Consider the following 16493-nt stretch of genomic DNA (forward strand, 5'->3'; position numbering starts at 1 on the left):
GGGAGACCAAAGACCACTTGGAGAGGGACTTTCAAAAGAAAGAGAGGCAAAGCAGGGTGAAAGAGCTGAAACGTAGCCAAAGCAGCAGCACATGACAGGGGGTTAGGCAGACAATGTGACAGCCTTATGTGCCTACTGGCACAATGAGTGATGATGATGGTGATGATGATGATGATGATGATGAAGTCTGGTATGGCTCTCTTGATTGCTTTGGCACTTTTTTGAGAACTCTGTTGACCAGATATCATTTCCATAAATTGCATAAGAAATGTGTGTATGAGCATGGAGTTTCTTTTGAAGGAAGGTTTGGTGACAATGTCAGTGGGAAAATGAATGCTGTAATAGGCAAATTTGTTCATAGATTCACACCTTTATTTTTTAAGTTCAAAACCACACTATTGCTGTAGCTTAACATTTGGTTTGTCAATTCAAAACTAAATTAAATCTTTTTTTTTTTTTACAAAAATTAACTTGGTTAAGATCTTGACAGTATGTTACAGATCTAACTAGACAACTCAGTTCTCTGTAGAATGTCTGTTATCCAAATTAATTCTCTAAAGTACCTTTTCTTTAAAACAAAAAATGTGGAACCTATTTAATTAAACCCTACAAAAGGAAAATAATACAGAAAGGGTTCACTAAATAAGAAAAAATCTCCTAGTTCACAAAATATTTTAATTGACAATCTAATTCTGCAACTACCACTGAAAGGACATCTGATTTGAGAGATGTAAAAAAGGAAAACTGAATTATGCAATGCATTGGGAGTTTGGAATAAACTGCATTTGTTGAAACTGAAAGATAAATAAACTTTTAGAATATTTAGAAAACAATGGAAACAAAAATTCCTGAAAGTGTTCCAGAAAGGAACAATCCTAGGCCTTATCTGTAATCAGCAATCTCCATTCCCATTATTCCAAAGTTTGTGAGCCATTGTTCAAAGTTTGTGTTCTTTTTTTTTTGTTCCAAGAATGTGTCTTCAATCAGGAATAACTAAAGAAACATTCCATGAATATCTGGAGTTGTAACACCAGATGAATTAAAAAGGGCAGACTTTCTAGACATGGCTGACAATGTATACTGTTGAAATATATCAACTTTTTAAAAACAGAATCTCAGGTATCCTCCACATTTTTATAAATGTGAAATCAAAGCTGTTGGGCTGGCAGCTAAATTATTTTTTTTCCAAAATCAAATTCTACTTAAAATCATCACCTACATGTAACAATGTTTGAACATGTAAAAAATACTTTCTCGTTCATAAAAATATTTTCTGTACATTATTTATAGGATACCTTGCATTTCTTTGTCTAACTAAAATATCTTAAATAACAAGATAACATTGAACAAATACATATATGTAGATGTTCATAAAGATGGCAGGAAACTAAGGACCTGTCTTCAATATCACAAATAATTAAAAATAAGTTCTGTAATAGGATAGAGTCCTCTTGTTGTTTAAACCTTGATTAAGTTGATCTCCTTTTGACGGGGTTTTCATTGACATTTTTGAAAAGAGCAGTTTGATTCTTTAGAAAAAAGGAAAAGGAATGCACATCCTCCTTTAAGGCTCCTTGATGATCTCTGAGAGACACCAGCCTTGCTTTAGCAAGGCCAAGATGCAAACAAACTGACGCTAGTAGGCAAGCCTTCATTATTTACAATACCGTCATACATGTGCACAACCCATAATAGTTCTCAGACTTTGTAATCTCTCTGCCGAAACCAAATGTTCCTTCAAAAGCCATGAGCACCACTTCGTTTTGAGTTATCAATTGCTGGTAATGTGTAATGTCCAAACTTCTGGCTTGTTTGATTCTGGAAAAAAAAAACCACAATACATACTGAACAACATTTATCATGATAAAATTAACAACTCAACAGTGGTTTATCCTGATCTGTAGTATAGTATGCTCCATCACAGTGTTCAAAAATTTTGGTAAAATAATATACTTGTAACCATCCATTAATCTTAGTCATAACATGCATCCTAAATCACTCTCTTCCTTGTTTGTCTCTAATGACAACACAGTCAAACAAATACAACAGCTTAAATTGAGAGTAAAGTTTTTCTAAATTCTCTGCTGTCCATCTCAGAGAATTATCACAAGTGTATTTACCTGTTTCTTCAATTTTGTCAATGATTGTAATTAGCGACCATTAATGAAAATAATCACCTTGACTTTATTTTTTTCTTGATGGATAATTGAAGGAAATGATGTTGGGAAAGTTGTTGTATGTGTGGTAGTTGCAACTGGTATCTTGGGTAAAGTTGTACCATATGCATTGGTCTTGAAGCCTACACCTAAAGATGGTAATGACGGCTGTTGATGAGCAACTATTCCCCCAGTTAGGCCAAAACCATCGTCTTTTGGAAGAATAGACTGTAACAAAGAAAAAATATTACATTAAAGAAGGCATGGAACTGATTTTACTATAATCACAATATATTAAAATTCATAGTTTTCTCTTAGTCCCATGCTTTTCACTAGAATGCTCAATTTTTTATCCTTCCTTGTTTTAAGAACACGTATAATGATTGGAAAGTTTATGATCTTCCGGAGAAAGGAGGATGTTTGCTGTTCATTCCACTGACTGTTACACATGGAGATGTTACCCCTGAAGTAAATCTCAGCATTAAGCTTTCCATCTTTGACAGTCAAAATGCTATCTACTGACATTTTGCACACTATGCTCTCTGTATGTATGATATCAGTAGTCAATAAATATATTTTTTGAGCCTCTTACAGAAATTGTGAAACTTTACCTCAGTTGGTGAACGTGCATGACCTCTCACATGCTTTCTCTGATGGTAATAACAAAAAACTATGTGTTAGAAAAACCTTACAGAGGAAAAAGCAAAGCTCAACCTTAAAATGAAAGCCTTTCTGTAAACACAATTCAGATATACACTGTACAAGGAGTTCACCTTCTTTTTCACCATTCGATGTGGTTTGGTTATAACTGAAGCCTCGGATGGCGATGAATACCTTGTGTTGGTGGCAACTTGCCTTTTGTCTAACTCCCTGTTAAGTTGAATCAATTGGAAACTAATTGGTCTACATAGGACATTAAATTTTTATTCTATAGACATCACATTTTCTTTTATAACCATCAAACTGAAATTCCTGCTGTTATATTTTGGAAGCCCAAAATGAGTAACCTCTTCAAAATACTTTAAAGATAAAACATAATTCATATTTGTTTTTTTATCAAGGCTATCTACATACGAGAAAATGCTTAGTAGACAAATTCATTTCCTAATGATGTGTGTCTTTTAATTTTCATAAGTTTTAATTTATTTTCTTTGTAATTGACTTTATTTAGGTTGCAACTATACCTGAGTTGTTTGAAGTAAGGATGCCTCAGAGCTTGTTTGGCTGATATTCTATGAAAAAAATTGCAAAAGAACATTTATAGTAATAAGTATCAAACAGAAGCTGGAAACACTATAGGACACATTGGAGAACTTGGAAAATAATCTGCACATTCCCTTCCTCCTTAATTCTCCACTGCTCAAACAGAAATTCCCAAAACATCTTTTCCAAGCAAAAGTTACTGATAATCAGTCATCCCAACTGCAAAACAATTTTCCTTCAAAGGAAAAAATCTCACCAATCTACAAAATAAATCTCCCCTAAAAATTATTAAGCCATGTAGTGACATTAAAACCCTGCAAGTGACTAGCATCTAATTTTTCCTTGCAATATTGCCCTAGATCAAACTTCAAGGCCAGGAGAATAAAGGAAATGATCACCAACAAAATAATCTCTTGATTGTTAAACAGATCCTCCTTATCATCACCTTAAGAAATGTTTAGAGAACAGGATGGATAATATGCATGCTGATGTTGGGGTGCAAAGGGTTGATTCAAATTACCTATCATCAGGATCATAAGCACACATGAGTTCAATAAGCTCAATGCAATCCTGAGACACGTGATCATGTGGAAGCAAGGTACTGATGCCACTTCCTGTTTTGGGTGGAAAGTTGAAATTCATACTGCGTGATTTACTGAAAGACAAAAGGAGAAAAATTATTTAGCTTATTTGTAAATTGCTGTGAGCTGATGAAAAAAATCCAGTTATGGTAACCCTTTGGCCCTAGAGAGTGACTAGCATTTCATTTCTCCTTACAATATCACCCCAAAATGACACATTAATTAAGATCACAACAATAAAGGAATGATCACCAACTACAGAAGCTCTTGATTGTTAAACAAATTCTCCCTGTTAGCACCTTAAGATATGTATATAGAACAGTATGGAGAATATACATACTGACATTAAAGTATAAAGAGTTAAAATTCATTATCACTTGATAAGTTCAACTCACTTTTGTAACTTTTTTAGTATGTTAGGTGATGGTGTTCCAAGGACAGAATGAATTCTGGCAATCTGATCAACTTCATTAGAACCAGGAAACAGAGGATGTAAGCTGTGAATACAAAATAATGAATATTAAATGTAATATTTCATAATAATTCTTTCATTTATGTGACATCATACTATTCATTAACTGTGAAGATCAGCTTTGGAAAAGTTCATAAAAGTAACAAAAATGTTTCCTTTGAACATATATAAGCCAAATCAAACTTGAAAATTCTCAACATGTGTTTTATGTTAATTAAAAATATTAGGAAACTCTTAGACTAGTGACTATTTAAGATTATAATTAATTTTGGTTAAAATTATTTCACAGTACACTTTTATTTTAATAGCAAAGAAGAAATCATATCAAATAAGTTTAAAATCACTTTTGCATACTGAATATCTAAAAGCAGTACACATATCCTCAAGACATCACTATAATTCTGACAATTATGTCTACCTATAAGTTCCTTCCTCTATAAAACAAAAAACGCAAGAAATTTAATCAATAGTTGATAAAAATATTTGTTTGAGCTCAAGTCACCTTAGAACTTCAAAGAACACACAACCAACACTCCACATGTCCATCTTATGGGTATAGTAACCATCTGTCAATAAACATTCAGGGGCACGATACCTGAAAACAAACAAATAATTGATAAACAAGGTGGAACAAGCTTTTGAAAAGGACTGTCAATGCTTCATTTAAGTCAATTTCTGCCATGAACTCTTAGATTTTCTCACAAAAGTTCATTCTGCACATGGGAAAGGGAGCCCACACCACTGATAATGCTTTTCCTAGTATTTTACAGCGCTTTTTACAACATGACGGACTCTTGTTTCTTCTACTGGAATTGACACGCAGTCTACCCCAGGCAACCACGTCTGTCACTTCAATAGAATACCATAATAGTTTGCTGGTACCCATTTATATTGGAGGACAGCACTTTGAGAGTAGATCAGCTGTCTCATATGCCACAGTATCTCTTAAACATTTCTCTGCAAATTTTTATGCAAAGCAAAGCCCTAACTTTTAATTATGGACCAAACAAATTTAAACCTTGATCAAAAATATCACTCTCATCGGACAGAGCTTTTACTCAAACATTTCTTCTTCTTCAGAGTTTTTCTTCGGCTAATAGTAGATGTACAGTAACTTGTTTTTAAGTCATCACAGAAAATGCAGTCAAGCAAATATTGTGTTTGTACCCAACTCACCATCTAGTTGATATGTATTCAGTGTAAGGCTGTTTTGAGTAAACACTTCGACATGATCCAAAGTCAGCTAATTTTACAACATCATCCTGAAATATGACAGTTTATAAAAAAACCATGAATTTGAAATACTTCTCATTGTCAACAAAAGCTTACTTTCATTGATGGAACTTTTTGGTGAAATGAAATAACCTTGACAAATTGTTTAGAGATGCTCTATCAGGCAAACCATACCACAGGAAACAATAAGTTAAGTGAACAAGATGACATCAAAAGATAATTAAAATATCAGTGATTCCTTCTTTTATTTTTCCTCCAAGTTAGAGCAACCAGTAATTCAAAACTGTTGAACATACTTCAAAACTGTTGAAAATACCCTTGAATCATGCTAATAAGGTCATGTACAACTAAAACATAAAAAAAGACCCTTTAGTTACCTTAACCAAAATATTTTCTGGCTTAACATCTCTATGAAATATTCCATTTCTGTATTAAAAGAATGGGATCAGTTATAAAAGATTAACATACAACTCATCACTGTCTGTGTATCACCCTTCAATTGCCAGATGTGATTTACTAGTAAACAGGTCACAAGAATAATCAAACTTATCAGGTAAGCATTGTTGTCTTGATCTAACAACAAACTCTTGTAACTAATTTGCAAACAAACATATAGCAGCTAGAAAGGAGAGAATCAACAATCAGATCTCAGGAGTTTAAGGGTAAAAATACAGAAACTTGGTAAATCTTGCATCAAATGCCAACTTGATCCACTATTACTTGAAAAATGGAAAGTAAATATGCAGTGAAAAAAATTTTTTTTGGCATTAATTAGGAGTTAGATGTACATGCATGTTTATTTTCCAAATATAATCTTACCAGTCCTTGAATCTTACCTGTGCATGTGATCAATGGCCTTACAAAGCTGGTACATATAGTTTTTAACCTTTGCTTCTGGCAAGTAGTGTCGCCGTCCTAAAAAAAATAGTTTTCAAGACTATATATATATATATATATATATGGTGTTTTTTAAGGAGTTATGTTAGTTAGTTGTCTATGCCTATTTTATTTTATAATTGTACTTATTTAAATTTTTCTTTTCCTTAATGATAATGTTAAGTATGTAAGAATTTGAAAAATCTATATTGTAAACTATTTAATACTTGTAAAGCTCAAAATTTCTCCCATCAAATCTTAAAAACCAAATGTAAAAAAATTTAAAAATTTAATTGACAAATGCTCTCATAAAAGCTCTTACCTCTTATCATTTCATACAGGTTCATATCCATTAGCTCACAGATCAAGGCTAAAGTTCCATTCTTCTTGTCACTAAAGTATTCAAATCACATAGTTTTAACAAACTGGTGATCATTTCTTAACACGCTCAAAAGCAGAGGATACAAAATGAAATTGAAAGTTCTTTTTTTCATAAAAAAAAAACAACAACAACAACATAGACAGGTATTAAGGTCCATAAACACTAAAAAGCAATTAAACCCCACGCCACAGAATCAGTTGTTGACAGTTTTCATCTCGACATTGTTTGCAGGAGATTAACTAACCAATTATAAACGAAGTATTCCCAACGCCAAATCAATTAACATCCATTACATTTGACAACGAGCATGCAAAATTTTGACATGAGCGGCGAGTGGAATTACCTCACGATCATACGTGTGAATTTAATGATCTCATTCAAAGAATTTTGTTGTTCCTTTCATTTCGAGGAAGTGTAAATTAACTGCTCTTCTATTAAAAACATGTACTTTCCGTAGCACTAACAGATCAAAAACAGCTTATTAGACCATTCCACATCACTGTTCGTAGAATTGAAATGAATATACATGCGATCCCGAATATATTTTAAACAAAATATATCACGAAAAGTAATTTGACTCTGTTGAATAACATCGATTCGTGGTCAAAAGGCTTTAAAATGTTCAATCCAGAGCTCAGGGGTGATGAAAGATCTTTGTGACCACGTTCAACGACAAATTTAAGTTTCACATGCTAGTGCTTCGAAGATTTGCATAATTCAACTACTGTCCCCAGAAAATCAAGTTCGTTAAATAAGTTTAGGGCTACAAATATGTTCTTACAAGATAATCTCCTTCAATTCAACCACATTTCCATGGGGACTCAAGCGTCTCATAGCTTGAATCTCTCTCAAATTGTTCACTTGATCAATGCTGAAGAAGAAAATATATAAGATAAAACGAATGTAAGTACCTTACATAATCTTTTCCTACAATTTCATTACATCTTGAAGTAAAAACTTACAACAAAAACAACAAAAGCTCTTCTTTTCCTTACTTAAGAGGAGAACAATGCTTAGGCCGTGCGGGAAGCCGCAGCTCACTAAGTCATGCCGTGACTAGAAATCAAATCTACCTTTCATAGCGCTGTTTCATCTTCTTGCAAGCATAGTAAGTACCATCTCGAATATCCTGAACTTTCAGAACCTCTGAGAAGGTTCCTTCCCCTTTCTTGCCGAGGATACGGTATTCTGTGGAGCGAAGTAAGATCAGAAAATATGAGTAACAGCGCGCGCTTAGAACGCAGTTGGCGATGAAGTGTCATCGAACATTTTACATGTGAAGCAACATCAATCTTTCACTCACTTTGCATTTCCTACGGCGTGAATGAATTTATATAGTCATTGTTCACGGATATGATATATATATTTCATCTGAAACCTCTTAAAGATCAGCGCGAGCGGAATAAAAGTTATAACATAAGTTCGTGGACACCAAAGGCAACCCAACAATTGTTTGCTTTCGAACGAGTTAGCGGAGTTTGCGTATAACGTCGTTGTCATAGTAATGTTCATAAACTAACAGACTGGAAAATTAAGCAAGCTTTATGGATAGCCACTCCAGGATAGATTTAAAAACTTTAATGTCGGTACTTGGTCGGTCGGGAAAGAAAGAAACTTAAATTTAAATGCAAAAGACTGTGAACTGAAGTTAAAATTTCACTTTTTAAAATTGGATTATTTGATGTGTGCGAAGTTCAGTTGCTATATTTCTCATCTCTCGAGACACTGTCGACTAAAATGTTAAGAAAAGAAGACCATTCGGTTCCATTTGGATGAAATTTTCAATGCAAGTACAATGAATATCGCTCTTGAAAACGAGCAAAACAAAAGTACCCCAAATTTCCCCCATTTAACCTCATCAAGGATTTGCCTCGCTCCCAACATAAGGCTTCGTAGCTCAGTTGATTAGGGCGCTCTGAGAGGCATGGGCTCGAATCCCGTCGGGGCCCTGAATTTTTTACCAAGGTTCATTTCTGCAATTGCTGAAATTGGTGCTCTCCTGCGAGGATCATTGCTTTAATTGACCAAAGAGAGAAAGTGGTAAAAAGACATGCCAAAACTAAATCAGGATACACGATAAGAACAAATTTTATTGCACCCTTGAAGACGTTCTCAGCTAAATTATAATCCAACAAACAAGACGGTGCAATTCCAAATGCCTCCCGGAAACATGCTTTCTCTAAGGCTGAGATGGCATTAATCTGGAAAACGTTTAAAGTTCTCTTTTCATGAAGTCATTACAGTAAAGTACCAAGACAGAAAAACCCCCTTCTCCATTTCTTTTGGACTCGACAGATTTTTGGCGTGCTTACCCTAAAATTTTAAAATGTGTTACTTCCACAACTCCCCGAAAAGCAACCAGATATATAAAAAAGGGAAAAAAAGAATGGAGCCACCCAGTCCCATGTCATCGAGAAGAAAGAAACAATAATGAACCAAAACAAAACAAAACGAAACGCGAACATCATTACGCTAACAAAGTCCAGATTTTTACTAAACTTTATTTTTACTGTTCCCTTAAAAGAAAGCGAGGGTTAACTTTTAAGTCACGTGTTCAATAATTCCTACTGTACAGAGTTAAGTAGATTAACAGCTCCATAATTTCTACTTTCTCAAAGGTACAAACTTCATAGACAGAGGGTCATTGAAGATATCGATTTGCAAACATGCTCAGAAGCAAAATTGTTGAACGAGACATGGCTCTCACATCAGTCCTTCATCCCCTCTCATTCTACTCATCATTACATCCTCGTCACAATGTGTTCCCATGGTCTAAACAGAAAAAAGGAAAGAAAAATTATCGTAGAATCAAACCAGAGTAAGAACAAAGGCTAACAAAGCAAAGGTAAATATCAAGTGGAACCACTAAGAACTCAAGGTAAAAACTAGAACACTGCCTGAAGCGCGAAAAAAATGCGTGAGAACAGGTCATTTTCGCAGCTGATTGGTTAAGAGGCATGAGTTTATCACAGAGTCAATGGAAAAAAAGTTGATATCATCCCCTCAACCAATCAGATACAACATTGACACAACGTTGGTGACTTGACTGCAAACCTTTACCCGCACTTTAGACAGCGTGCTTGCTTTTACTTAAATTCATGATTGGCTCCTTGTAATTTTGTAACTTTGCTCTGATTGGCCGTGTGATCAAGATTACATTGATCTAGATTTAAGGAAACTCAATCAAAATGCACGCTAGCAACGAAGGGGAACGTTTCACTTTTGAATACTTTTGAAATTCTAAATTAATTTGCAGTTCATCCCGACTTGAAATGAGAAACGAGATAATTTCGTAAAATTGTCGGCAAAATGACGATATCGACGGAATTCCAACAAGGAACACTACTCTCAAACACAAAACTTGTATTACCTTCTGAACATACTGTGGGTTTGTAGCCAGCTCTCGGTCCATGTGTTGTAGCTTTTCGTCGAGATGTTGGAATAGCCGCATCTGCAAAGAGAACAAAGGAGCTTTATTATCCACTTCATCAGTGACAATATACAATGACTATTTTGGCCTAATTTTTCAATTATTTGCAATCCATGTTGCCACATTATCTAAAGTAATGAAAACCTCCCCTGTTTGCACACGCACACGCTCATACACCAAGCACAACCAGTTATACCTCACTGTCGAGCTTTTTCAACATCTTTGGGTTGTTGTACTTCTCCGGATTTTGATGAAAGGAAACCATACCATCTCGCTGATTAATGCTTGCATATATATCCCCATCTTCTATCTGGAAAGAAAAGAGAAATATTACTTAAAGACTTCAAAAGGATTCATCAACACACTATGCATGTACTTTACGCGCTGCGTTTTCGTACGTGTGTCAAAAACTTTGAGAGCTTAGATGTGGTGACAACGGCCGATCAAAACGAAGGAAAATGTATTACTAAGTCTAGAGGGCAACTAGCAACTTCGGCAGGAACTACCTGTAGCGCGGGAAAACGCGAGACACAAAGCTGTGACGGCTTTTAGTTTTGCATCTGATTGGTTGACAGCGTGTCACGAATTTTCTACACCAATCAGAAAGCAAAGTTATACAAAACGAGTACAGTCCAATCCAGTTTCACATTACTTCCAGCAACACATCGATTTTTGCTCTTTGCATAAACTGTTTCCACAAACCAAGGTTGTTCTTAGAGGCACAATGTAAATGTTGTTACCATGTTGAGAATGTACTGTTCGGCTTCCTTGGGGCTGCTTAGTTGCACTCTGTTGGCCATGTCTGACAGAGACAAGGTAAGAAATGTCTGACAAAAAAAAAAAGACAAACAAAAAGAAAAAACAATGGTTAACAAAAAAAATTAAATTAAGTAGGGACATTTGGATATGGAGGCGAGTTTAATAACAAGTTGAACTCGTCTATATGTTCTCCACATCTTGTCTCCAAGTTTAGAGAAGTTACAGTGAACTGTATTCTTTGAGAACCTTTATGGCGTTCTTTGTAAGCAAAAAAACTGTATTATCATCGTTATTGCACAATAATTGAGCCCTTTCTTGATTAACAAAGCAAAAAACCGTTGCAGTGTCACCATTCTCGCAAAAACTGATCTGGATTGCCATTTCCGCAGTCAATAAAAGTGATGTCTAACAAATCGTTTCTGTGTCAAAAACAACCCTTTCACCCCATCAGTTGTCATGTACGTAAAATTATAAAAAGCAAATGAGGGCATAAGTCGTCAACGACTGCGCCACGAAACAAACAGTGTTCATTTGCATAACAATAGAGGGTAAGTTTCTAAAGAAACTGTGGTGCGGTGGGAGAGTATAGCAGAGTAATTTGGTTTTACCGACCGAGTTGATAACGTTAAATTGGCCACCGTAGAGAGTTACAAAGCTGACGTTTCGAGCGTTTGCCCTTCGTCAGAACGCAATCTTTTGCTCTGACGAAGGGCTAATGCTTGAATCGTCAGCTCTTAAACTCTTTACGGTGGCCAATTTACGCTATCAACTCAGTTGATGACACCAAACTACCCTACTTCATTTGCATAATGCCGTCAGAAAATGATGGACCCAAAATGCTTTCTTGTCAATTGCCACTAAGCACTGGACCCTAATGAACATGGTCGAATTCACTTTTTAGAATCCCACACTCTTAACTTTTCTATTTTAAAACTGAACCCAGTCAAAGAACTTTCTAATGTCCAACACATCTGCTTTGGAATGCAATGAATGCAAGTCTCCACCTAAACCTGTTCCCATTTCTCAGTTTTGTAACTATGTATTCCTTTTTCAAGTTTAACTTGGCAGTTAAAATACCTTTGTAAGCCTGAGAATATTCTTCTTATATAGAGAGCTAACCACTTGCTTCACCAGACCAACGTTGTTGTCCTAGAGTACATAATAAATTAACTTTTGTCAAAAGGGGTATCTACCATTATTCACAACTGGCTAAGCAGAATACTACAGACTATTCTTAAACACAGTACAATAACAAAGAACAAAGAGTCTGTTGAGATCTGCTTCACTCCATCAAAAAAATCAACCAAAGAAATTCTCATATGAATCAGAACCATCTGGACAATACAATCAATTCATATATGATCTCCAATATAAAGTTGGACTATTTAAAACAATTAGGGAAAACCCTCCATATGTAGCCAATTCATTTTATTTTTTACCTTTTTTCAATTTTGTTTATTGGCTCATCTCATTTCTAACTACCTCCAAAAGCCCAAATTTGCATTTACATTTGGAAGTACAGAACTTCCTTCCTAAAAAGTTAAGAACAAACATTGGAGAAAATTATGTAAAAGGATTATGGATACCAAAAGTGTTCTGTACAGCAGAAATAATTTCTTGGCTGACAGATAACACTTAACTACTCATTCCACATTTTACTTACTGTTCTGAATGTTTCCTCATTCTTTGTAGCTACTGTTCGAACCTCATTAGGATTGTTTGAAGAGTAACTTGATGCAAGTTCATGATATGAAGCACTCAGAGGCTGAGATATAAGGACATAACATAAAATACATTTATTTTAAATAAAAAGTACAATGTCTTCTATAAAAGTAAACTGAACAGGTGATGATATTGTTGAAAGGCTGCCCATAATCAAACATACACAAATGATTCTTTAAATCATCCATTGTTTTTTTGTTTCAGAGATTTATTCAATCATTGTTTTGTAATAACAAATATGGTGCATACCACAGTGCTGAAAAGAAAATTTGCTCATTTAAAACTTTCACTTATTTTCTTAGATAACCAATAAATAAAGTTTGCCTTTTTGGAAGAAGTGATAAAAGGTCTTTCTTGTTTGTTTGTTTCCCATTCTCTCATGTTCACCTCTTTGCATAAAAATATATCACACTACACTGTATTACGTAGTTCACTGTGAAAAAACTAAACAGGTTTTAAACCAATGCATCACACATTTGCATGGACGAATATCATCTTCAAGAGGACAGTATGAGTCCCAGTTATATTATGCATTTGTGTCAATGAGAAGTGTTTAAATTCATTCTTACCTTAAGAAATCTCATTACCACATGTGAAGTGTATTTTGGAAGGTCCATAATCTGTTGAGTAAGTCAAACTGTTGGTTAGCTACATTTTCCTTGAAAGTTCAACACAAAAATAAAAGCTTTAGTAATTATTCATAGCAGTATCAGGAAGTTTCAACCCATTGCAAATTCTTCTCTACTACTAGTTTGCCTCATATTGACACATTTATCCCATCAGCTACAGCAAGGTTACTTCCACCTTCACAAATTTGTCTTGGAATCTTTCAACTAATTTCCTCAGAGGCAGAATGTGTTTCCTTTTAGATGAATTGCACATGTTTGGAAATTTACTAAGACCATTATTATTCCCCTCTTCTCTTAACCCTTTAAACCCTAAGAGTGACCCACATCTAATTTCTCTCTAAATTAATACTGCTGAATCATTCATTAGGATCATGAGAATAAAATAAATCATCACCAACTAAAGAAGCTCTAGATTGTTGAACAAAGTCTCCTTGTCAGAACCTTAGGAAATGTATAGCGAACAGTATGGAGAATATACATACTGATTTTAGGCTGTAAAGGACTAAAAGAACACAATCTGGTAAAGGAGACTGTGGTGAAAGTCTGTGGCAACTGATGGGGGAAATTGATCGGGGGAAATTGCAATGGGGCAAAACATCTGTGAACTAACAAAGCACAAACATTAGTGATATCAGTCTCACCTTTCCATGAAGAATGAGAGAAACTAGGATGAACTTTTTGTATGATTCCAACATTATATGACTAACATCAACAGCTGGACAGGTGACTGCCTGAAGAACAAAAAATTTAAGTTAAGAGTTAAGAAATTATTGATTTGGAAAACAGACCTCTGGCAATTCAATCTGCCACCTAATTTGACATGTGTGACAACCATTCAGTATATTTCTTAAGTTTATAAAGTCACAAAGAGGCTTTCTAACATTTTCTAACATACAAAATGATATTTAGTTTATTGTTCTTTCTAAAGGCTTATTTTTTGGTTATTTACCTCCTGATAAGGAACATTACTTTCCTATTACACAAGCAAGTGCTACTACATTTTAATACTTAAAGAAAGCAATTATTATGGATACCTTAAATTAATCAAGTAAAATTTTATTTGAGGTACCAAAAGTCTAAGGGGATCTCAGTACAACAGATACAAAATGAACAACATAAAAAAATAATACTTTACATGCACAAATCACCATCTACGGAAATGGGATAGAGATATAGAAATACCTTGTCTACAAGATTAAAACATAATTTTCTATCTCATTAAACATGTTAACAGCATTTAAGATTACTCACCACTTCATAAAAGTACAGAGCTTTTTCAAATTTTTTCAGAGCTGTGTAAATCATTCCACCATAATAACAATAACTGAGTAATGCCTTTGCATCATACTTCCCACCCTGCAGTGAAGAACAAAACACACACAGAGAACTATATCCATTTGTTAACTGTGAATTATGAAAGAGGGGTTCTATTGCCTAAAAGCCTTGAAGTCACTTTAAATTGCACTTGTAGGTTCATTGGATCAATATCAGTATCTAGGCAACTGCCCACCTACTCCTTCCCTAACCCAAAAACAGTCAATTGATAACAAGTTAGGGTTAATGTTGGGTTAGGGAAGGGGTAGGTGGGCAGTTGCCCAGATATTGATATTGATCTGGTTCATCAACAGCATTAGCTAGAATAAACTCGAACTCAAACATAAAATATTTAACCCTTTCACTCCCTAGATTCCATTGTCAACTCTCATTGCTGTCTGCTATACAGTTCTCTTTTTGTTAGTTTTGAGAATTTGGTATTGGATCAACCAGTCATCTCCTAATTGATGTTTTTCTTTATTCTCATCATGTGTCTGCTTGATATTGAATTGATATTGTAATGAAAAATTCTCTCTTGGTCACTCATGGACATAATGGTCTACCTCTTTGTGAATGTCTGTTATATCTGTATCCAGAAAGGGGAGGGCTGGCTTTAAACACTTGGCAAGTAAACAAAGCTGTCAAGAGAACAAAAGAAATAATATCTGATTTCTAATGTTTGATACAATCATGACAGTCTGAGTGCAACATGAAAACATGATCAAAACAGAGTTGCAAAATAGAACTTTAACCTGCTGTAAAGTGAACATTTTTTCAGCAAGAGATCTCACCTGTGCAAGATCTGAATGAATTGAAGTCAGTTGTGTAGGGGACTGCTGTGCCTTTTTTATTGCAATACACATCATTCTTATCCCTCTCATTGGCTGAAACAAAACAATAGTTAGCAATTTGTCCCTATACTATTAATAACATTAGGTTCTTTTCATCCATTTTTAAGCTAAACACCTAGATAATAATAAAAAAAATATCTGAAAACCCACCTTGTTAAGTGAGTCTGTTCTAAAAAGTTCATTCGGGGAAAAATGTTCTTGTCTGAATAAAAAACTGCTCAGGCCATCGATTTAGCCTAATTATATTCCTAGGGTAATCTCTAATGCATAGTAAAGAGCTTGAAAATAATATCTTACCTGCTTGAGATCCACTAAGCAATGCGTTATGAAATGACACAGGTGAGCGACTGTAAACCACAAATATAAAAATGTTATTGGAAAAAAACAAACAAACAAACAAAACGACCCAGACTGAATAGTTTGACAACGACTTACACTTATCCCCAGCAAATTGGATTTGTTCCTTTGAGCAAATTGTTATGAACTGCTGAATCTGACTGAATAACAACTCAAAGTCTCCATAATTTGGTAAGGATAGTTTCACCAACCTAAGCAATAATCAGGACAAAAAAAGAACAAGCAGTTAAAACAGAAAATAAAAACGGAAGCCGATCATTATTACAGAAAAACAAACAGGAACATTGAACGAGATACTCACAATAGAGCCATGAATGCCAATGAATGCTGATCAGGATCAAGCGATGCAATCGCAGCATCAATCTGGCCTGCATACTTGGCTAATAAATCATTAGATCTGTTTAAATAATCTGCAAGTTGGACGTAATCTTTATCGGCAGAAATGGATCGTACCGTGGCTAAGAAATCCTCCATCTTCACTGTGGCACTTGCAGTCGCCTTAGTCTTCCTCGGCTAATCAAATCGAGG

The 16493-nt window shown here is 34.8% G+C and overlaps 2 protein-coding genes across 2 annotated transcripts; both read right to left on the bottom strand.

Annotated features, from left to right (window-relative positions):
* Nucleotides 1–919: 919 nt before the first annotated feature.
* On the bottom strand, nt 920–8359 carry LOC131773995 (MAPK/MAK/MRK overlapping kinase-like). Its single transcript, XM_059089996.2, has 15 exons — nt 8207–8359; nt 7977–8091; nt 7685–7774; nt 6844–6914; nt 6482–6560; nt 6023–6071; nt 5589–5674; nt 4915–5007; nt 4336–4437; nt 3880–4014; nt 3341–3388; nt 2930–3026; nt 2768–2806; nt 2178–2384; nt 920–1818 (listed from the first exon to the last, which is right to left on the bottom strand). The coding sequence occupies exons 1-15, from the start codon at nt 8211–8213 to the stop codon at nt 1738–1740; spliced, it is 1299 nt and encodes a 432-aa protein (XP_058945979.2). The 5' UTR covers nt 8214–8359; the 3' UTR covers nt 920–1737.
* Nucleotides 8360–9384: 1025 nt separating this feature from the next.
* On the bottom strand, nt 9385–16453 carry LOC131774002 (COP9 signalosome complex subunit 3). Its single transcript, XM_059090006.2, has 14 exons — nt 16267–16453; nt 16044–16156; nt 15906–15955; nt 15549–15641; nt 15321–15395; nt 14695–14799; nt 14085–14174; nt 13384–13434; nt 12756–12857; nt 12170–12241; nt 11074–11160; nt 10530–10643; nt 10274–10354; nt 9385–9675 (listed from the first exon to the last, which is right to left on the bottom strand). The coding sequence occupies exons 1-14, from the start codon at nt 16437–16439 to the stop codon at nt 9607–9609; spliced, it is 1275 nt and encodes a 424-aa protein (XP_058945989.1). The 5' UTR covers nt 16440–16453; the 3' UTR covers nt 9385–9606.
* Between the last annotated feature and the right edge of the window lie 40 nt (nt 16454–16493).

This window comes from Pocillopora verrucosa, chromosome 7 (genome assembly GCF_036669915.1).
Source record: "Pocillopora verrucosa isolate sample1 chromosome 7, ASM3666991v2, whole genome shotgun sequence".
Classification (NCBI taxonomy): domain Eukaryota; kingdom Metazoa; phylum Cnidaria; class Anthozoa; order Scleractinia; family Pocilloporidae; genus Pocillopora; species Pocillopora verrucosa.